This window comes from Idiotropiscis lumnitzeri, chromosome 6 (genome assembly GCF_059441095.1).
Source record: "Idiotropiscis lumnitzeri isolate Australia: NSW breed Sydney's pygmy pipehorse chromosome 6, RoL_Ilum_1.0, whole genome shotgun sequence".
In the NCBI taxonomy this organism is placed as follows: Eukaryota; Metazoa; Chordata; class Actinopteri; order Syngnathiformes; family Syngnathidae; genus Idiotropiscis; species Idiotropiscis lumnitzeri.
In genome coordinates, this window is record NC_142396.1 from 2,380,074 (window position 1) to 2,402,329 (window position 22,256).

Consider the following 22,256-nt stretch of genomic DNA (forward strand, 5'->3'; position numbering starts at 1 on the left):
TATATATTTATAGTATTCTAAAAAAAATAATCATGGTGTACTGCATACTAACCCCTGAAACACTAAGTGTACTCAGTGCAAAATGTGCATTAGAGACAAAAACACAACGGCAAATATGAATTATTATTATTAGTAAGAATAATAATACAGTAATAACGTATTAGTGTATAAAAGAATCCTGGGAGTGATGTGAAAAAAATAGTATTTGTTTATTAAAAAGGAGCTGGTCTCTTTGGTCCGCCTAAATGCAGAAGTTTTAAATACGGTAAGAAAGTTCATACAGGTATTGAAAGCAAAACATTTTTTATTGGACGCTACATTAAATATTTTCATAGCAAAAGGCACTGACTTCTGCAAACAGCACAGATTGAGAGCAAAAAAATATACATATCAGAACCATCTGAATGCTGGACCAAATGCTAAATTATAGTAATTCATCTTCTGCAAAAACAATTCCGATTCATGTTATCGCAGAACAAAGGTGATACATCCCATCATGAAAGGTGCACTGAAAATATACATTCCACAATAAACCATTACATTTTTAGAATTTCAATTGGAGGTTTTTAAGTTGCTAAAGCATTATCTGTGAAATTAATGATTTCTAATTTTACCAGGCCTGTTCATCTCCTTAGCAACCGGTTCAGACAGCAGGAAGCATTTCCAAATTGACCTGAAGCAGCTTTTGAAATAGCCATCTTGTTCAAACCTAAACATATCAAAGTGTAATCTAATAACAAAAGCAAAATTCAGATATTAAATTATTATTGGAATTATTAAATCTAGCACTGAAATAAATAGATTACATTAGGAAACATGATTGCAATTTTTCTGGAATATTTTTATTGGACAATTATTTTGCATGATGCAAAAAACAGCGTATTCCTGATCTTGAAAGGTTGAGATCATCAACTCAAATCTATTTGTTTTTGTCATAGAAAGAAAATCAAACTTATTGGAACTCGTTTACAAAATTTGACATGTTTGCATGCTTTGGTAGGTGCTGCAGTTTTGGTTAGCAACAGAGTTACAATGGGATTGGGAGTTGACTTGAATGACATCTGTCAGTTGTGATCAATTGCAAATTTGACCCTCTATTGAGAAAAAATGGATACGTCTATGTAATAAAGGCGTTAATTTCTACCGCGGGCATTGGACAGCAATAACATGCACAAACAAAGAAATTTAAGTAGAAAGTTGGACTGTATGAGGAAAAAGCTACTCCCCCCGCACACATACATGCACAAAATTCTACTTGAATTTCTGATTTATAAAAGTCATATTTCAAGACTAAAGTCCATTTTTATTGACTTTGATTTCCTTTGCGAAGTTCCAGTTCTTTCTTTTTGGGATATTTACATTTCTTTTAGTTAGCTAAACGGTAGCATTCGAATAATTTTCAGTGGGGTCCTAACATTCTGGCAATCTTTATTTTCATTTTCCCAATGAGCAAAAGGGAGGCACCCGTAGTGGCTTTATGAACAAAATCATAAAATGACACACCAAACACAGCTACTGTACGTCTCAGTGTTTAGACTTTAGAGGGTGTGCACACTTTTGCAACCACACTATCTCAGTTGTTTTCTCTTCCCCTCTCAAAATATTTTTTTCCCATTAGGGTTGTACAGATTTCTGGCCACATTCATAGAGGATTGCTTTTCTTGTTTTTATTTTTAACCACCAAAATCTGACATTTGAACAAAGGTGTGTTTTTTTTTTTGTCTTAAGCAAATGACGCGGAGGGCAACTAAAAGGACACCGTGTGAAGAAATCCGTTATTTGCATAGAAAATCTTCAGGATATTTCTTCTTTACTGGACGTGTAAGCGCGTAGCAATTGAGAGCGAGTTTTCTTGGATTCAAACGGCCAAACAATGACACACAAAGACAAAAAAACTGTCATCATTTTTGTAAAGAAAGTCACACATGCTGGAGAAAAAAAAAACGCCACGCACGATGAGCGTTTCCAAAAAGTGCACACAAAATATACAAAGCCAAGATGAAGTGAAATGAAGACATCAGTCACCGTCTCTCACATTCCACCCACAATGCACCAGGTGTGGTTCCCGCCCCTCCCGATGTTGTCATCTGGCGGCGTGATGGTGGGTGTAAGCATGAGTGCAGACTCGCCTTGCCCAAGGTCCACACATTATAAGGTTGGACGCCAACCTGCCCACTTAACTCCCAACCAAATAAGATGAAGACCCTGACCTGAACAGTTAGCTTGTCGCTAGCTAGTTGTTAGCCTGGAACGCTCCCTGCGCCGCGGACGATGCTGCGCTGGCAGCGGCACTTTGGAAGGTTTTGTTGGTGAAGATTCCCTGCGAGAATTCCTGCTGGGCCTTGTGGAAGCTGGCTCCGGTGCGGCGGTACATGCCGTGGACCTGCGCAAGAGAAACAAAACGTTAGCTCGTGACGCCGGTGGGTTTCGATGGCGCATTTCAGTCTGAAATGTCCGAATGACTCCAAATGGGAAAAGGATCATCTAATTAAAGTCCTACGTGGATTGGGTTTGGATTTTTATTTTAAATTTTTTCGCCATTGTGATGAGTCTTTTGTATGGGAGACCAGAGCATCTTACTCCACAGTACTTCAAGTGGACTAAGAGAAAATAAAAGATGCTGAATAAACTCAATAATGATTTACCATAAACGAGTGATACCTCTAGGGGGTGCAAATGAGAAAGATTAAGCAAAAAAAAAGAAAAAGAAAAAAAACGGTTTAATGCAGCATTATTAGAAAAATAGTAAACAATACACACAAAGAATTCATGACACATTGAATTAAAAGTGATACTCAGCACCAAAAAAATAGAGAACTTCTTACCATCTTGAGGAGAATGACGGACATGACGGCGCAGATGGTGAAGAGGATGGCCACAATGATCATGATGGCGCCCACCGCTTTAGATGAGTTGATGACGGAGAAGGCTGCGATCCAGCCACTGCGCGCCGACAAGCACGGCACATCGGTTACGTTTTCGTCAATTTTACGCAAACGCATCGGTTACATTTTAAGTGGCAAAAGAACAATTGGCAAGTTTGACCAGTGAAACCTGCAAAGCGGAACTACCAGTACCCAAAAAATATCACATACCGAATCGCAATTGCAATACTGAGGGGAATACCTCCCGTACAGTAAATAAAGGCTTTATGAATGCAAGAGTGCAAACTTACAACCGAATCAACTTCCTATTGGAAAGTAATTGAAGTGAAATTAGAACTTGGATGTCAAGCAGAGCCATGGATTCCACTTTTGGGGGTTCCACTGTCATCTTGTTGAGAGTCCGGGGAAAGGTCAGAAAACGAAGAATGAAATGCCAAAGTGATACAAGAAGAAGCGGAGAGGGTTCCAAAAAAAAACAAAAAAAGCTTGAAGCTGATTAAGTGTCAAAACGATGACCTAGCCTCTACGCGGCCATAGTGGACATTTTGGACCCTTCACATGATCCTCGCGATGTCACGACACGTGTTCATTTCGGTCTTGGCTACCGGTCTATGGCGTTCTAAAAATGCCGGATGGCGTCGCCAAGTATTCCCATGATTTACAGGAGATACTAAATTGACTTCAACAATTTGATGGCATTGATTTTTGCATTTTTTATTCCTTAAACACACGGACTAATCAAACACTGGAAAATTAATTTTAATAAGTCTGTTCCTTTAAAAGCTTAGGACTGTAAAGTTAATCTGAATTTACGCATCTTGAAAATATATTTCTGAGTGCACTAATAAGTTTGCCGAAGCAGGAGCTTGATGAGAAAAAAAAACATTACATTTTGTTATCTTCTAAATATTTTGACCAAAATCCATTTTATTAGCAAAATGTAGTTTATTGTGGCAAATATTTTCATTGGATTAAAATGAGATTAATTTACAACAACAACTCTAATTAATAAAATTGTTTTAATAAAATTCGCCCCGCAATAAAAATCGATCACAATAGCCTCCGTCGTTTTAAGAAAATTGTGCGGGGTCTTGCATGTGTGAAAATTCACTTTGGTTCTTACTGTTTGTAATCTTAGCTATTAAATTGTTTTTTAATTAAAAAAAAAGAACACGTGCGGCAGTTGCAATTGTCAACTGACAATATTGTGTCAATTCTAATACAAAAGAGTACAAAACAAGATGACCCCACATTCTTCCCAGAGAACAGATAACGATATTGTAACGAAGGTCATCTATCTGTCACCACGGCAACGTGCATCCTATGTCATCTTTTTCAATGTGTACGGGAGGTGAAGGAGGTTGGAGCGGGGAAGACACTTACAGTAAGAAAAGCAGCGGAGAGGCGGAAGGATGCCAAGTCTCAGCAAATTTGAGAGGAAGAGGAGAAAGAGTGCAATTTAGCACACAAGATTCTTGAGAAACGAATAATAATGACAAACAAAATCAGGTAGGAAATATGTAAAGCAAAGTATGGAATATTTATCTGCCTTTTGGGGATTTTTTTTTTCTTTGCCTTTTTTTTTTGGAATGACAACACAGAAGAGTACCATTTAATGAAGAGGAAAAGTACGAGAACCAAAAAAGGGAAATGGAACTTGCCTGAGTGCTACAAATTTTACTTAATTTAACCTAATTGGTTAGTTGAGCTTGTTTGTAACCTAAAACATTCATAAACCAAGATAATGGTTCCTATTTAAATGAATGGAAATGCAATTCATCCATCCTAGCCCCCCAAACTAAGTTATACTTAACACGCAAACACCTACGTGCACATGCAAACACACGCACACGCACATTTTTATTTTTTACCAGTTAGTAATTAAAAATAAACAAAGCAAAACAGAAATAAGTGAACGCCATGACAAAGAAATAAAACACACTTCAAAAAAAGTTAGTTATTGCTGATTAACAAACTAAGGAGAGGACAACATCTCCTTCAAAGAAAAACTCCAAAAATGGAATGGAAAAAAAAAAAAGAAAGAAAAGAAGTAAAAACAGCAAAGCCAACCCACCTGTTGCCCCACTTGGGGATGCCCACCGACTGGATGATGAAGATGACCACTTGGCAGAAGAAGACGAAGAAGAAGAAGAAGAAGCTGAAGGAGCTGTCAGTCCTGAGGACGTCATAAACAAAATTTGACATAAAAGTGATGAAGAAGGTATGAAAAGAAAAAAAGGAGAAAAAAAAAGATATTCAAATGATAACCCTGGAAAAATGATACCACATTCATGAAGGGTTGCAAAATTCCGTTCAGATGGAAACTTTCCAGGGGAATTAACACAAATAAACCAGGCATTTTCTAAACTAAAGTTATTGGCTTTTTTCCCGCATAATCTGATTAATTTGAGCATAATCCTGACTGGAACAAGCAGATTTCATGCCAATTCAGCAGAAGATGAAATGTCCATTGGCTGAAATTGTTTAGCAAAACAGGCAGATGCTTGAGACGAAATGTGTGGATGGTACTTTTTCGAAAGCGAAGGGCACTTATAACTGATTATCCTCAATGGAAATTGTTACGACGGAGGGCTGTTCACTTTTGAAAGGGTTAGGCTGGGGAGGATGACAAATATTTAAGTTGAAATCAAAGAGAATTGCTCCAAAACTATTTAAACCTCCATTAATCTGTAGAAGTGTCATGCTATTTAATTGGATTATTTTGCATGGAACTAAATTTGAATGGAAATGAACGGGGAACTTTCCAGAAATGTACTGTACATTTTCCACTCTATACTCACTTGAAAGCTTTGTAGACGGGCCGGTACCAGCATAGAAAAGAGCAGGGAGCGAAAAGGATGAGCCAGAGGATGGCGAGGCCAAAGTCGACGCCGTAGGTAGCCGACGTGGTGAAGTAGGCAAGACACGCCAGCATGTTGAGGAAGAGCGTCATGCAGTTGACTGCAAAACGAGGAGTGGGACCAGATGCAATCAGATAGTGACAGCAAGTCATCCTTCACACATGCTTCCTAGTGTCGCTTGCATGAAATCTCAAATAGCAAAAAATCTTCGTATAATCAACACCCATTGAAATAAATTGCAAATGTTTGCATTACTTAATGCAGTGCGTCCCAATTACTCTCTTACGCCCCCCCAGCAAGAAAAAAACAATTCACGGGTCACACCCCACTACCCACTCTCCGCCACAATTATAAATAATAGCGTTTTCGTTGCAAAACAAACCGTAGAGTTCATACTCGCTGCGCACAATGGGCAAGGAGAGCGCCATTGCCTCCTACTGGAGTGGATGTGCAATTACACTTGGTTGTAGTACAGCGGAAAAAAACAAAACATGTTTCCCAGGTTCACAAGCGCCCTCCTCAGCAACGCACCGCGCCCCCTCCAGGGGGGCCCCACCCACTATTTGATAAGCACTAACTTAATGCATTATGTATAAAAAATATATATATCAATATTAATCAGCCGATTAATTCGTAATTGGTATTTTTTTCCCAGCCAAAATCAACAAGCCATACAGACGATGCCTAGTATCAACTGAAAAAATACAAAATTTAATTATCAAAAGCAAACCACCAATGGGCGATGGTTCAACATATGATACTCTCCGCAATGGTAAGAGCTCAGGAAAAAACTAAATAAAATTGTAACAACCAACATTATAAAGAGGATTCTGTTGGATTTTCATGGTCATTTATTCGGTTCTACAGCACTAACTCAGCCCTTAAATTACCTTAAGACTGTCTATAGTTGTGTGCCACGTTCGAAATGTTCTTTTAGTTATCATTTCTTTGACTGCAATACTAGTGTGATTCAAACAACCGGAGACAAATCCCGTCTGATTCTGGTTGTGTCGTAATGAATGGCAAAAGTGCCATTGTGTCACTTGAGAGCACTCACACATCCAGAGGTAGTACATCATCTTGCACACCCGCTGGAACTCGGTGGGGATCTCCTCAGAAAAGTCCTGATAGAAACATGGCTTGATGGGGAAACTCTTGGGGAGCGGAGGCCAGTTGTTTTCTTTACCTGACAACGGCGAGGGAACAAAAGCAGCAGCACGTTACACTGATGTACCGACAAATCCAGTATTTTGCACCGCTCACATGTCAGAGTTTATAGAAAGTCTAATCTTCAATTCTCTCAGGTGGTTGCATGTTTCTGTAGTAGACAATGTCCGGTCAAAACTAGAACAATAATGAACATACAGTGGTATCTTGACTGACAAGTACTCCAACCTCCAAGTTTTTTCCAGTCACGAGCTGTCATTTGCGTGATTTTGTTTTTTTGATTAGTGCTGTGAGCCAAAATTTGAATTTCAAGCAAGTTCCAGAGCCACCACAGCTGAGTGAAAAAATACGAAAAAAATTAATTGTACCGAAATACAGGATGGGTGTGGGCAAAGAGAGCCATAAGAAATTTGTAAATGCACTTTCATCTGATTATTGAACGGCTGAAAGAGAGCTGCTGTAGACCACAACTCACATCTAGACACTCACACGGTCACTCCAGCTTCTGATGTTCCACAATAAACCACGCCCCTTAAAGGCACAGATTCAAACAAATACTCCTCAATGAACTGTAATCACACTTTCCAAATCCAATTTCATTCTTTCAATACCATGATTTTTTAAATGCAATGCTATTTGTGCTTTATTTTTCAGATGTAATGCATTTGAATTAATTTCAATGGACAAAATAGATTTGACATACAAGTAAATTCAGTTCTGGGTTTGGTCCTGGAACAAATTAAGCACGCAAGTCAAGGTAGCAATGTGCTATAATGTTTTCTGGTGGAGACCCATGTGAGCGATTCTGCAATTAACCTGAGGTGTTTCGGGTCTGGAGCTCCTGCTCTCTGCGGTCCAGCTCGGCTGCTTTCCTCTCCAGCTCCTCCTGCTGCCTCAGCAGGTTGGCCTGTGCTGCAGCGGCAGTCGCCTGAAGAGGAGGCCGTTGCGGCGGCGGCAGCGTTGGCGGATGAGGAGGGGTTTAGAGATGGAGGCAAGAAAAAGCTTTCGTGAAACAAACCCGTATCTTTTGATCTCAGCGGCATTTGAAGTCACAGGCTAACGTTACACAGACTGAACGAGCATTCCAAGCAACAGTGAGACCGCTTGACTTTTTTTTTTTTTTTTTTTTGCATGCCTATTTGGTCTTTACGGAGGCAGCAAAATGTCCACATTTGCTCAGCAATTAGAATCAATATTTAAAATGGGAAAGAACAGCCCGTGAGGCTCGATGGCCCCGCAACAGGTTAAATCCTGAGTGTTGCTTTTGATGTCAAGTTGGGAGATTTGATTGAATTACCTTTCAATGGATTGACAATTTGTCAAGCATTTATTTCAATTGAATAGAAAACATGTGCTCCCTTTCACTTGTTCACATAATTGCTCGACAGGTGTTGCAGGTCAACCAGACTACTCAATCCTACTCTCTTTTGCAGGCTGTATTCTGAACAGCGTTGCTGTCGATAGAAAAGGGACGCTGTTAATATTTAACCAATCACCTGTAAAACAATGGCTCGCATGATATCGTGTAAACTGAGCCGCTGTGTGGTCACTGAGTATGCTCAGGTAACACAAAGCGACCTGAGGAGGCAGTGCAGGAAGTGGAGATGACTGTTGGTCTCCAAAATGAGCACATGACTCGACAATACTAGATGAAAAGTCGGCTACGAATGTGTTTGTAGACTCACCTGTGGTGTGGGCTCTGAGGACGGCTGCAGTACTGCGGGTTGGTAGGGGGTAGTGGAGGGTGAGTTGACCTGACTAGCCAGCGTCTCCAAAAAAAAAAAAAAAAAAAGACAAAACAATTCAGTTACACAGGTGAGCAAAAAGGAACAACAGCATATAAACAAATATATTTATATGATGAAGACAAAACTGAAGAAAGCAGTAAATGAGTCTTACTGTCGCAGGGAAAGGGTTGTACTGGTCAACAGGTTCTACGCTAGAGTTTGTCACCTGAGTGACTGCTGGGTCCTGGAATAAAACGAAAAGCACAAAAATGTATTTCGACCAAAGATGACAATTCATTACCCAAGCAAGACATTTTGACAAGCACTTTGACAAAGTCCATCTCTGTGGACTGAGTACACAAAGAAAGGCCCAGAAAGACATTCTTGAATATGTCTAGTATGGACGCAGCTTATCAAACTGAACTTGCACAGAGCTGGACAGCAGGACCAAAACTAGTAGCTAACGGATAAAAATTCCTAGCGACATGTTGGACCAAGTCTTGCCAAAAAAGTGGCACCGTTTTGGAGGTTTTACTACATGGAGATAGAATTGCAAGCTGTCCCAATACTTTTGTCCAAATGTGGAAAACAGCCAGCACGGCAGTCTGGTCATTTGATCAAAGCATTAGGCGGACTTGAACCGTTCTTATCAGCACCGGACACACCTGTAAACATTCCCAGCCGGACTCAACAATTGACTCCTTCCTGTCAGGGAGGTTACAGTCTGCTTGCACTGCCGTGGCAGTCTCTGTTTTTTCTCACGGGACAGAGTTTGGTGAGAGCTAAGTGCAGTTTGTGACATACACAGATAGAAGATTGAAGTCAGATTTAAGGGACTGGGATTAATGAATGTCAGCCCAATTATTTTATTCAAACTCTTACAAAAAATTCCAATTGAATTTTCATCCTTTTGCACCTTACATAGCCTGCTGATGGGCACTGTTTAGGTGAACACAGATTTTGCTAAAGAAGCAGTTCCATGCTTGTACCAAAAGCGAGTCCAGGATAGGGCTAACGGAAAAAGAGTCACTTAATCTGAGGAGATCTGAGTCCAATCAATGTGGGAGAAAACCAGGGTACCTAGAGAAAACCCACATAGGCACAAGGAGAACGTGCAAACGACACACAGGAAGGCCGGAGCCTGAATCGAACCTCAAACCTCAGAACTATAAGGTGGACGTGCTAACCAGTCATTCATCGTGCCGCCTCCCTGGAAGTGTTTTCCATTATTTCCTAGCCCTGAAAGGATTGTGTTCACCCTAAAAAACAGCCAGATGGAGCACAGATTGTGTCTTTTGATGACACAGCAAAAAAACATGAGGAGGAAGACTCAAGAAAATTGAAAACAACTTCAACTCTGCAAAACAGGAAGTGAGATAAGACATCACTGAACACATCAGCAGCAAAGGACGTGCATTTTGTTCTTCACCGTTGATGTTTCTGAGTGTGTCTGTATCTTTGTGTGGATATAAATTAAGGCTAAAATCTAGTTATTCGAATGAATGAGATCCAAGTCTTTGCGAGTGGGGGTGAGGAGTCAGGTGGGCACCGTTTACCAGCAGCTGACATCTTATTTATTTAGCTTCATCTCCCCGCCTAGCAATCAAACAGTCGTGTACTGCTCTCTTGCTGTTTGTTCACGCGTGTAACATATTGCAGTGTAGCTAAATCATCCTGCAAGATTGTGATACGCGTGAATCAATGATTCCCAAACAGTGTGTCCTGAGAGATCATCAGTTGTGCGGCAGGAAATGACCCCCTTTCACTAAATTGGTCCAAAAATGTATCTGTCAGTGACATTTAGTGACAGGCAGAACCATTAAAATTATACCCCCACCCTCTGAAAACAAATGAACTGAGAATACTCATATTGTAATGTAAAATATGCGCCTCGACTCAACAATGATTGGGAAACATTGACATAAATCAAAATGTGGCTTTCCATCCAACACTTATGTACTTGACGCACTGAAATAAAATTGTCATGTGACCCCGTAAACCCACATTCTGTTCACGCTTATCCTGTAAAATTGTCTGAGTAAGGTTGTTGATGTTATGTGGCTGAAGCGGAAAAAGTAATAAATTAATACGTGTATGGCTTAATTGGCTCATATCCTCCAGACACAGCACTGGGGTCAATCTTAATTGGGCACTCCTGAGTTGGCAACCAGTGACCTGATTTCACAACGTAAAGTCGTTTAAAAACGAAAACAAATGGTCAGAAACGTTTTCTCTTTTGGCGTGGTAACTACTGTAACGCGGTTAAAAAGTTTAGACACACATTCCTTGTTGGCTACACGTTAACTTCCTACAATTGAGCCAAATCATATCCCTCCCCGCTTTCCAATCAAACTGCATTGATTGGTTAAAGGCCTGTCAATGCTGTAAAATCGCCCAATGGCAACGGAGATACCAGGGTAAGCCCCTCCCACCGATATCCACCCAACAAGTTTCCTGACGTGCTGGCTAGTGGCTACCCTCTCGCGAAAGAACTGACAACCACCGAGCTCATCGGTTTTGCGCCACTGTAGCACAAATTAAAGCACTTACATTAAAAGGGTTGACGCCAGCCGACTCTGCGAATGGGTTGTCATCAAACGCCGACATTTTTCTTCAAGACTCGCGGTAATTCAAGCCTCTGTGGACGGGGAATAAACAACGAACTCGTCACCGCCGCCGAAGTTGCCTCTTCAACCCACTTCCTTCTTTCGAGTGTAGGACGCATGCGCATTCTCGCAACTGATGACGTCATAACGCCAAGCACAAACCCGGGTGGCGCGAACACGGACACAAAATAAAGATAAAGATGTCCTTTATTAGTCCCACAATGGGGAAATTTGAAGTGTTACAGCAGCAAAGATATAGATCACACAGAGTCGGCGGCGTAATGTAGCCGTTAATGTATAACATTAGCAGCAGACATTCATAAAAAGCATGCAAATATACACAGTATAAACGTATCTAAGTGTAAGGAAACACTCCTAATGCCTGTCCATTATACAGAGGGGGAAACACTGTAATGATAAAAACTACTGAATGATTGAAAATACTGCAATGATAAAGATATTACACTGATAAAAGTACTGTAATGGTGAGAGTACTGAAATGACAGGAAAGTACTGCAATGATAGAAAATACTGCAATGATAAAAGTACTGTAATGGTAAAAGTACTGCAATGATAAAATATACTGCAATGATAAAAGTACTATAATGGTAGAAGTACCGCAACGATGGAAAAATACTGCAATGATGAAGTATTGTAATAGTAAAAGTACCGCAATGATAGGAAATACCGTAATTATAAAAGTACTGCAATGATAAAAGTACTGTAATAGTGAACATCCTGCAGTGGTAGAAATACTACAGTGATAGAAGTATTGTAATAAGAGTACTGTAATGTAAACAAAATACATCATTGGTCAATATTTAAGTACACCATTGGCTGAAGGTACAGTAGTAGTGTATATTGCATCCTAGGACTGCACAATTGCACTAATGCCCTCCTGTTTGTAGGCCTGACCCAATAGTACTCAAGAGTACTTAAGAATGACTCAAGTAAACCTAAAAAATGAGCTCTCCAAATAATTACTCGAGTAGGTAAATTAATATTCAGTAAATATATATATATATATATATATATATATTGAGTAACATCTAAGTTATATTTGTAATAACAGCGTGAACGTCAAATATACTGAAAATAGATGTTGAATTTACTCAACTTTATTTCGTTAAGAGGTTTGCACGAAATAAAAAAATAAAATCATCTGGCTACAGATACTTTTTGAGGTTTACTCAAAAATGTAACACACCATACGTGTGTCCTGTGATTTGCTGGCGGTCACTCCAAAGTGTAACCCACTTCTCGCCCAATGTCAGCTAAGATAGGCTCCAGCTGACCCGTTACCTGAATGGGGATAACATTATGACTTAATGTGTACATTACAATATTATGACAATAAAAAAAACATACTTCAGAGGAGAACATATTGTCATGCCAGTCATGATGCAAATAAATAACATAAAGAGACTACTTACGTGCCCAAAGGACTGGGTTATTAGAAAAAAGCAAATTGGATGAAAATTCACGACATGGGAAAACATTGTAATGACACACTTTCAAATGAGGGGTGTGTAATGAGAAGAAATGCATGTACATACAGAAAAAGAAACAGGTGCCTTGACTGAAGAATGTAAGAAAAATGTTGACAACTTCTTAAACATCTCATTAGATTCAGAAAATATTTACAGTAAACACGTTGGAAAATTCCTAAAAAATGCCCACATTTCACACCACAAGAAGCCACACACAGTTCGTACTTATATCTATTCTTACGAGAATAGAGGAGTAACTTTAACTTTTAGTTGAGTCATATTCTAAGGTAGCAGTGCTCTTACTTGAGTGCATTTTTTGCTACCCATCCATCAAGTGTGAAATTAGACAACCAAGTAAATATTTTGTCAGACAATGTGCCATAAAGAAAACGGTTGAGATGTTGGTAACTGGTATTTTTATTATTACGCATTGTAATTGTTAAAATATCGTAAATTTCAGCTACTCGGTGCTTCTTACAGCATTGCACACAAAAAAATGGTATGTTGGATTTACTGAAATTGTATTCTATCAAGTGGCTGCACAAAATGAAACTCAAATGGATCCAGATACATTTTTTAAGACTAGGATGTATGGTCTGGTCTGTGGATCCAGAATATTTTATTTCGTGCAACCATTTGACAGGAAGTATTTTCAGGTGTACTTAGTCGTAATCAAGTTATTATTTGGAGCACAATTTTTGACATTATATTATTTGAACGATGTTTGCGTTCGAGTACAATGTTATGTCCGCCTCTGCTTTTGACCGATAATAATTATCGGAAACTTTTTATTTCTTTTTCTTAATCGTAACCTTTTACACTGAAAGGCTCCGGCAAGTGCGCGACGTCACCGCCTGAGTGACAGCTCGCTGTCGCTGCGTCGCTGTCATGGAGGAAGTCAGAGGTGAGCTTCACGTCTCCTCAACAACTCTGTTCAGCCATTCCACCGCCACACGATGCTTTTGAAATCCCTCAAGCAAACCGGATCGTGTAAAGCGAAAAGAGCTGCTTTTACATAACGTAATATTGACGAGCTGGTTTGCTAGCTCGCCTCTGTGTCACATCCTCACGAAGTGACCAGATACTTTTTTTTATTAAGTTGTTTTAAAACAACATCGAGGTCAATGAACTCAGACACTTTGTTAGCTTAGCATGTGTGTTACGTGTGAGGAGAACGCTATGCATTGTGCTCAAATCTCCTTAGTCGTGTGCCCCCCCCCCACTGTCGACTGTTCCAGCTCCAGCTGTTGTCGAATGCGCTATATAAATAAAGTTGTATTGTAATGCATAACTACCGCAGATCCGCCGCTTCAACGCCTTCCAGCTGCTACACACACTCGTGTTATTTTTATTTTTTAATAAGCATTTATTTACAACGACATTGTAGCCAAAACGACTAGCGATGGTACAGTGCTAATATTTTGAGGGACCTCAATTTACGACGCTGTTGCGGATGTGAACGTTTGCGTAAATCGGAACACCCAGGAATATGTCAGCAACGCGGTACGAAAGTGATCATTACAGTAGCACAATTAACAGTAGCAATTATATGAAAATGAATGAGTAGGCTATGGGGGTACTGAGCGTGCCTTCTTGTTCAGCGTCACGCCGTATTTATTTTTTCGCCACTATTTTCCATTCTTCTGGTATCCGGTGATGTGATCGTGCTTAGAGAAGGCAAACTATTGCATAGTATTACAGTGTTACTGTCGGGGTTAACAATATGTTCCGTGAGAACAATGTAACACCTGAATGGCTGTGACAAAAAGGCCACATTTATTATTAGTATTTTTGTCCCCCAAACCAGACACCAATTGAATCCAGAACATTAAGAACAAAAAACATAATACATGACAAATTGTTTACAATTGACAAACGTTTGGCTTGCATGAGAAGCAAAAAAAACAGCCTTTGGATTAATTTAATCCAACACGTACCTTGGTTGGACATGATTAAAATGTGTTTAACCAACATATATCATATGAATATTTTCAAGGAAAAGAATAGAAAATGACATCTGTTCACCGCCTTTTAATCATGTGCAACTGAAAGTTAAGTTTGTTTTTGTGCAGCACACCACAAAACAGTCCTTTCAAGATTTTGACGGCTGTTTTGAATTTGCAGCATCTCTTAAAAAAATGGCATAATATTGTGTACTAAACTGTGTTCGTTTCCCTATTGCCTCTGTTTTAGTGTTTCTACTGACTTGTGCAGTGCAGAACTATGCATGGGGAAAGGTGGGGCTGGACAGTGAAGTGGCCAAACTGGTGCTTGGCGGAGACCCGTTGGCCATCATCGAGGATAGCAAACCTTACGCAGAGGTGTATGGAATATAATATTTTCCATCATCCACAAGCAGCCAAGACAATATGGCCACGACTTGCACTGTGTTCACTGACGCTCTTTATTTAGCAGCCATGCAGCGCCCTGTGGGGTTTGTCATGAAGGTCATTAAGTTCCATTTATCTGCACATTGACATTTTCACGCTGCACAGGTGACAGTCACATGATGACATGATGAATTATGTTTCATGATGCCACATTTGAACTTCAGCTAAGTAAGATGTTTTCCAAAGACGGAAGACAAAAGGTAACCATAGAACCAGAAAAGGTACCGTTTTTGATGAAGGAGTCACAGTTTTATTTTGCAGTCAAGTTTATGCCACTTTTTGCCATCACTGGTAGCCTTCTGTGGTGGTGTATGCTGTAAATATTACTACAAATACAAATATTTTGCAGACAGAAAAAAATGGGCAAAGGTTATGGACAGCACTGTAATGCATACATATTATTTACTCTACACACTGTGGCAAAATTTTAACTACATCTGACTCGTGCCCCAAACCCCCCAAACAAGACACTTCCAAAGCGCATGAGTCGGCATAACCTGAGTGTGGTCATCATTTCTGCCTCCTCCAGCTGTGGATGGGCGCCCACCCAAAGGGCGACGCCCAGATCAAAGACAACCGGATTGCGCAGACCACTCTGGGTCAGTGGATCGCCCACTTCCCAGCATGCCTGGGCTCCAAGGTCAAGGACACCTTTCAGGGCCAGCTGCCCTTCCTCTTTAAAGTCCTCTCCGTTAACACCGCCTTGTCCATACAGGCTCACCCTAACAGGGTAAGTATGCAAACACAAGCGGGGAGGAGGTCCACACAGGAATTTTCTGTCTTCAGGGATTGGGTTAGGGCATTGGTGTCAAACTCTGGCCCATGGGCCAAGCCTGGCCCGCAGTGTAATTATATTTGGCCCGCGAGGCTATACCAAATGACTACTATAATATTTTACATTTTATATGATAATAGTAACATTCAAAATGATAAGAGTAATTTTAAAAACTAAACATTGTATTGCATTAATAAAATCACTTATAATAAAAAAAAAATCAGCATATATATTGTTTTTAAAAAATTAAATGTTGGCCCGCGGCTTTGTTCAAGTTTTACTTTGCGTCCCACTGTGTTTCCGCCCCAAAGTTCGCACATTCCGATGCTATGATACAAGCTAGCTAAAATTGCTGGGTTGGCTTCCGTATCACAACAGTTCTCGGAGTTTCTGGCTTTAAAAGGGCCCGCTGACTAGTTTGTGTTCCATATAGGAGCTTGCCACTCGTCTCCATGCTCAGTTTCCAGAGCACTACCCAGACAACAACCACAAGCCAGAGATGGCCATCGCTCTCACACACTTCCAAGGCCTTTGCGGTTTCAGGCCAGTGGAGGAGATCCTCGGATTCCTCAAGTGTAAGTCTGACGAGAATTTGGGCCAACTTTTTGGAAGGTTTAAAGCAGGCCAAGTACATTGTTGAAACGCCCAAACTAAACATATCCAGTTTGCACAATTCATTAGCCGTACCGGAGTTCCGCGCTCTGGTGGGCAACGAAGCGGCTCAGGAGCTGCGGTGCAGTGCGGGCGACGCGGACCGCACCAGGCAGGCACTGAAGAAGTGCTTCACCAGGATGATGAACTGCGAGAAGAAAGTGTTTGTGGATCAACTCAACATGCTGGTCAAGAGAGTGACTGAAGAAGGTGCGTCTTTTTTTTCTCATTTTTAACGACAACAATTATTATTCAAATTTTTTTACAGCAACATTTAGGGTGCATTTACTGTTGTCATCTTTTATATTTTGTCAGGTTTTTGTTTTTATTTTTCTGTGACCATGTAAAACTCTTTTGTTCACAAATTGTGTTTAAATAAATTTAAATTTGATTACAGGGATGGATATTTTAAGGCTTATAGCATTTTTTAAAAAATCTATGTGATCTCCCCATATTGCAGATTTGGTGAGTCTGGAATGTAGTTACCGCAATGAGTATGGCATCAGTAATATATCAGGGTTCGCGGTTAACTTTAAAAACTGCTTGCCCATCGGGCAAGTGCCACTAAAATTTGCCTTGCCCGAGTGGCCAAATTACTTGCCCGACTTGGGCAAGTGACAATTTTTTTTCTCGAAGAATAAAATGTTTATGGTTGTAAAATGTGTGCCACAAATGTAAATAAACATATAATCTGATAAGCATAAATTAATCTTGTTTTCATCATCAACCATGAAACCCTGCTCACAACAGCATGTATCATCCTGTGCAGTTATTCAAAATGTTAATTGTAGTTTTAATAATCAACAAATCTGCATGTTAAATTGGGAAAATTATATTACAGCAATCCAGATTATCAATATCGTAGGTTTTTGTTGTGTTTTTCAAACTTCAAATGAGGATGCAACTACAGCGAGTTCCAATACTGCGGCATTTATTGACGTCCACTTTAACTCGACATTCACTGAACTAACTGATCTCCGTAGCGCCCGCCCATTGCCCCCGATAAGGCCAATGGGCCATACCACAACACAAGGGGGTGTCTGGGTTAAACCATCACCATACAGTGCACACAAACAGATCACACCACAGTTTTCGTTGAAATTAAAGATATTTGGCTGCTTTAAAAAATGCTTGCCCGGTCGGGCAAGTTGCCCATAATTTTTCCTTGCCCGTGGCCAAATTTCACTTGCCCCGGGCAATCGGGAAGCGGTTAACCGCAAACCCTAATATATGCTATTTGTTGGGCAGCCACAATATAAAGTTTCAAAACCAAATAGGATAATTTTAGAAAGGGATCTGGCAAGGAGAAATTATTTGACCAAATATCTTGTCAGCGTTCTTCTCAATAATTCATGCGTTTGTGTAGGCGCGGCAGGCAAGGATACAGCGAGGAGTAACGGCGAGCTGCTGCTCCGCCTCCATTCCCAGTACCCCGGCGACATCGGCTGCTTCTCCATCTACTTCCTCAACCATGTGCGCTTGGATCCCAACCAGGCCATGTTCCTTGGAGCTAATGAACCTCACGCTTACCTTTACGGAGGTCAGTAGTAGGTAACAGGGTTGTAAAAGCCTCTGTTAAATTTTCATTTCAAACTTTTGCAAACCTACTAATTACTCGAGCGCTAAAGCTGAACTTTGGCCTACTAATAATTCAAATGAGTCGGACGCTTGACAGTTTTTTTTTTTTTTTGTCAATTTGTTTTGGTATCAGACTGTATCGAGTGTATGGCGTGCTCCGACAACACGGTAAGAGCCGGCCTGACCCCGAAGTACATCGACGTCAACACGCTTTGTGAGATGCTCAACTACAGCCCGAGCCCTTCCGCTGCCAAGATTTTCCCGCCAATTCAGGACTCCTCAGACCCTTGCGTCACCATCTACGACCCGCCTGTGCCGGACTTCACTGTTATGAGGATACAGGTGAAAGAAATTTCACAATATCATTTGTGATGGGGACCCATTTGGTCCATAGATCTCGTTTTGCTTTTTGTCTTTTAAAAGTTTCACGCATGCCCAACATTGTCAAAACGATTTACGCATGCCTGGAGAAAAAAAAAAGGACAGAAAACACGGTAATCTAGGACTATTATAGAGAAATGCAGAAAAATTGCAGGAAGTGAAACAAACTGAATGAAAAAAAAATACAAAAATGAGGAGTGACCATGTCAGAAGCAACTTTCAACATTCAAAAGATTAGAAAAGGTCACATGAAGTTCACTTGATTGTGCACTCAAAGATTTATACAAACTAAAATCTGACGCCAAATGTCATAATATAAACAGCCCCTTAGATCCACGTGCTAGTGTAGTTGTATAATTGAAAACACTTACTTATCGAAAATAATTGAAAAAAAAAAAAAAGGTGAGTGCTTCTTAGTGTGGTGGGCTCCCTCTGGTGGCACAAGAAAGATGTTGCATGAGCGCCGTTCAATATTTTTCGAGGTAGTACTTTGTCAAAGTTGAAGAAACCACTGGCTTCTCATATAGTCCCTTCTCTAGGTGCCAGCCTCGGTGAAGCAGTACACGCTGGCACCCGTCGACAGCGCCAGCATCCTGCTGGTCATCGAAGGCGACGCCAGCGCCACCTCGGCCGCTGCGCTGTCCGACGTCAGCCTTAAGCGGGGAAGTGTTTTGTTTGTGTCGGCCAACGAGAGCGTGCTGTTGCACATCACCTCCCCGTCAAATGTGACCATGTTTCGGGCCTGCTGCCTCCTGTAGTAGATGACGACTGTTGTGATTTTAGACTCGGACGTTAGCTACTTTAATGCAAATGGTGTACATGAACTTTTGTCAGGTGCTGAAAACAACCACGTGCACTTTGGTTCATCACTTGAACCTTAATGATAAACCTTACACCAGGGGTGTCCAAACTACGGTCTGGGGCCCATTTGTGAGCTGACATCTATTTTCTTTTTTTTTTTTTTTGCGGCCCGTAGATTATACTAAAAATAAAATTTTTAACACGCTTTAGAAAAAGAAGGGAAAAAAGCGTGCAAAGGTTTGTGACAATGGCATCACCCATGAGTGCGACAACTACAACAAAGCAAATAAATACGGTTATATCATTTTCACAAACTCCCTTTTCAAGTTGTTCGAGTCATGAGTCATGCAAATAATTAAATGATGACTTGACAAAATGACAAGGCGCAAATGAATCTTCATACAAACTGACCAGACCTTTGAGGCTGAGCCGTTCCGTTGCACCAAAGCCTTCCGTTTCAAACAGAGCAGGCATACTCAAATGTAGCTAACCCAACTATTTTCACTCATCTTAACAATATAAATGACTTGATGATTTTTTTTTGTCTGTTTAATGAATTAAAGTTCGAGAAAGTCAAAATGGCCATCGTGTCTTTGCACACCCCTGCTTTAAGCGATTCAAATGTGGAGGGAAAAAAAAATCTTACAAATCTACTTTGTCAAACTCTGATTTGATGACGATCACCGGGTCACGGAAGATGTTTCATGAATTTCTCAGCATTTATCCATCACGATATGGTTAAAAGCACAGTTGAGTGTCTTCTAGACCTCTACTTTTTAAAGTCACGTCAAACAAGGTTGATTTGTTTTTTTGGATTCTTTATGGATGTTTGTTACATGACATGTTCTCATTGAAGGGGGACTTGAAAGTACAAAAACTGAGGCGCAAAGCCAAAACATCTTCTCATGAGTACGGAATGGGTCAACATGATTTAGACTAGGGAGAAATGTGGCAACATTGACGTTGGGGCGAAATGCACAAATGGCTTTTGATTGTGATATAAGACACCATGTAAACATGTTCAAACTGGTGCGACACGCTGGAACATTTTTAAACTGGTGCCAAATTGGGAAAAAATTAGAATAGGACAATGCTTGAAGATGTTTAAAACATGCATCATTTGAGCGAGTTCAAAAGGCAAAATCCTTCAAATTAGTGCAGCGTTATGTTGGCCCTACGTGAATAGGGATACAATTATGTACACTGGCATAGAATGCGGAACGTTCATAATAGTTTTAGAATTTGTTAACTGATGAGAATGCGGTACGGCGTTGGGAATGTGAATGCTGAAATGCGTGCATGCGGAATGTGGAAATATTTACAGTCTGGCAAAATGTGGAAATTGTGAACGCGTTACTATTCATACAAACTGTGAACGGGCAATTGCGGCGTGCAAACGTTTACGATTGGATCAGATCAGCTTGTTTAGTTCACAGACTTGATGAGATGCTTGATGCATGTCTCATACGTCTACGTGTGGATGTCTGAACTGAGAATTCAATACTGCTTGTGACCGAAATCCTTCCTGTTCAAAATCATCTTGTGCAGTGGAACCTCTAAAGTGGAACGCGAGCCGTTTGACCAAAAAAAAAAACTTTTAAAGGGAAGTCAACCTCCAAAAATGCTTTGCAATAATATGTCATATGTGCCTTTGCTCGTTCAAACACAGCATTCAGATCAATGTTGCATTTGGGGAATATGAGTGAAGCAGCTCACGGGGCGGCCATTTTGTCACTTTCCTCAACAGAAAATGACATCACAGTTGACCAGGGCTCAGGCAGCGACCAATCACGGCTCACCTGATTTTTTTTTTGTCAACCTGAGCCATGATTGGTCGTTATCTGAGCCGTGAGCAACTGTGATGTCATTTTCTGTTGACATAAGTGACAAAATGGCCGCCCTGTAAGATGCTTAACTCAAATCCCACAAACACACGATTAATCAGATAATATTTCAACTAGTGGGGCTACATGGACTATATTCTTGGAAGAAAATTCTGGGGTTGACTTCCCCTTTAAGTAACATTCTCATTCACTATCAGCCGAGTATTCGACCGCTGCAGAGCTCATTTGAACATTTTTAACCAAAAGTTATAACTCTCACCTTTTAAGAGCAAAATGAGCTGTTTGTCAAGCTTCTGTGGTCAATTTCCTCAGTTCCAGTTCTATGGTTCTCGTCACGTCCTCTCTGGGGGTTCCACTATATTGAAAAAAATATATATATATTATATAATATACATATTCAAGAGATGTTTGCTACTTGAGAGCAAATGCGACAAAGCATGTCCAACGGGCAAACGTCTATGAAGTTGAAGTTCAAAAAGCTGCATCAAGTTTCATAATATAGCGACATTTTTAACATTTTCAAGTTTGTCCTTGTCAGAACATACAAACATGAGGTGGACTAGATGTGTTCTTGACATTTTTTGCCATTCCGACGATTTTGTTCAACTTCCTATTACCTATTGCCAAGAAGTGCACTTTGTTCCAACCAGCTGGAAGTTTTTATTTCAATGATGTTGGTTTTAATTGTTATTGTCGTATTTGACATGCTCCGATCTTGTCACTTGAGATGTTTCTGCTGCAAAAGGGTTAGCGAAAAGGGTTGTATAACTTCAAATTACAGACGTACTTTTTTTTGTGACTGTAGCTCAGCTTTTCATTCAGTCACGTGTTTGTTACCAATCGAGTTTGCACTTTGCATGCACAAAAAGGCATTTTGTTTTTTCCCCCCAGAGTGCGTCGTAACTGTTGTAGACATAAATCCGTCCGTGGTTGTGAGCATTTTGGAGCAAGGCCGTGCTGTAGCATGACCAACTGTAAGAAAAAGTCATCAAAGTGGTTCAATAAAATCTTTGTGCCGTCGCTTGACTACCTGTGTACCAGTTTTTTTTTTTGTTTGTTTTTTTTAACCCTGGACCTCCAACATTCACGTAAAAAAAAAA

At 40.3% G+C, this 22,256-nt stretch overlaps 2 protein-coding genes across 4 annotated transcripts; one reads left to right on the forward strand and one right to left on the reverse strand.

Annotated features, from left to right (window-relative positions):
* Positions 1 to 286: 286 nt before the first annotated feature.
* scamp2 (secretory carrier membrane protein 2) lies at positions 287 to 11,395 on the reverse strand. The gene is made up of 9 exons (XM_088297764.1): positions 11,191 to 11,395; positions 8,813 to 8,884; positions 8,599 to 8,682; positions 7,730 to 7,841; positions 6,804 to 6,932; positions 5,687 to 5,846; positions 4,960 to 5,061; positions 2,826 to 2,943; positions 287 to 2,383 (listed from the first exon to the last, which is right to left on the reverse strand). Exons 1-9 carry the CDS (start codon positions 11,245 to 11,247, stop codon positions 2,234 to 2,236), a joined length of 984 nt encoding a protein of 327 aa, XP_088153890.1. The 5' UTR covers positions 11,248 to 11,395; the 3' UTR covers positions 287 to 2,233.
* A 2,161-nt stretch (positions 11,396 to 13,556) lies between these two features.
* mpi (mannose phosphate isomerase) lies at positions 13,557 to 22,176 on the forward strand. 3 transcript variants are annotated; one of them, XM_088297761.1, is made up of 8 exons: positions 13,557 to 13,640; positions 14,930 to 15,057; positions 15,656 to 15,856; positions 16,335 to 16,476; positions 16,583 to 16,762; positions 17,919 to 18,092; positions 18,264 to 18,472; positions 19,051 to 22,176. In XM_088297761.1, the coding sequence occupies exons 1-8, from the start codon at positions 13,625 to 13,627 to the stop codon at positions 19,267 to 19,269; spliced, it is 1,269 nt and encodes a 422-aa protein (XP_088153887.1). In that variant the 5' UTR covers positions 13,557 to 13,624; the 3' UTR covers positions 19,270 to 22,176. The 3 variants fall into 3 exon arrangements, with proteins under 3 accessions (XP_088153887.1, XP_088153889.1, XP_088153888.1); XM_088297763.1 differs by having other exon boundaries at positions 13,611 to 13,640; positions 14,930 to 15,326; XM_088297762.1 differs by having other exon boundaries at positions 13,611 to 13,640; positions 14,930 to 15,183.
* The last annotated feature ends 80 nt before the right edge of the window (positions 22,177 to 22,256 follow it).

Bases quoted from the DNA above. Each gene is read 5' to 3' on its own strand.
- scamp2 (XM_088297764.1), bottom strand. From the start codon at position 11,247: ATGTCGGCGTTTGATGACAACCCATTCGCAGAGTCGGCTGGCGTCAAC. The intron at 5,062-5,686 runs GTGAGTATAGAG...TGACGTCCTCAG, and splicing joins CCCGTCTACAAAGCTTTCAA to GACTGACAGCTCCTTCAGCT. The intron at 2,384-2,825 runs GTAAGAAGTTCT...TCTCTTGCGCAG, and splicing joins CCGTCATTCTCCTCAAGATG to GTCCACGGCATGTACCGCCG.
- mpi (XM_088297761.1), top strand. The intron at 15,857-16,334 runs GTAAGTATGCAA...TGTTCCATATAG, and splicing joins TACAGGCTCACCCTAACAGG to GAGCTTGCCACTCGTCTCCA. The intron at 16,763-17,918 runs GTGCGTCTTTTT...GCGTTTGTGTAG, and splicing joins CAAGAGAGTGACTGAAGAAG to GCGCGGCAGGCAAGGATACA.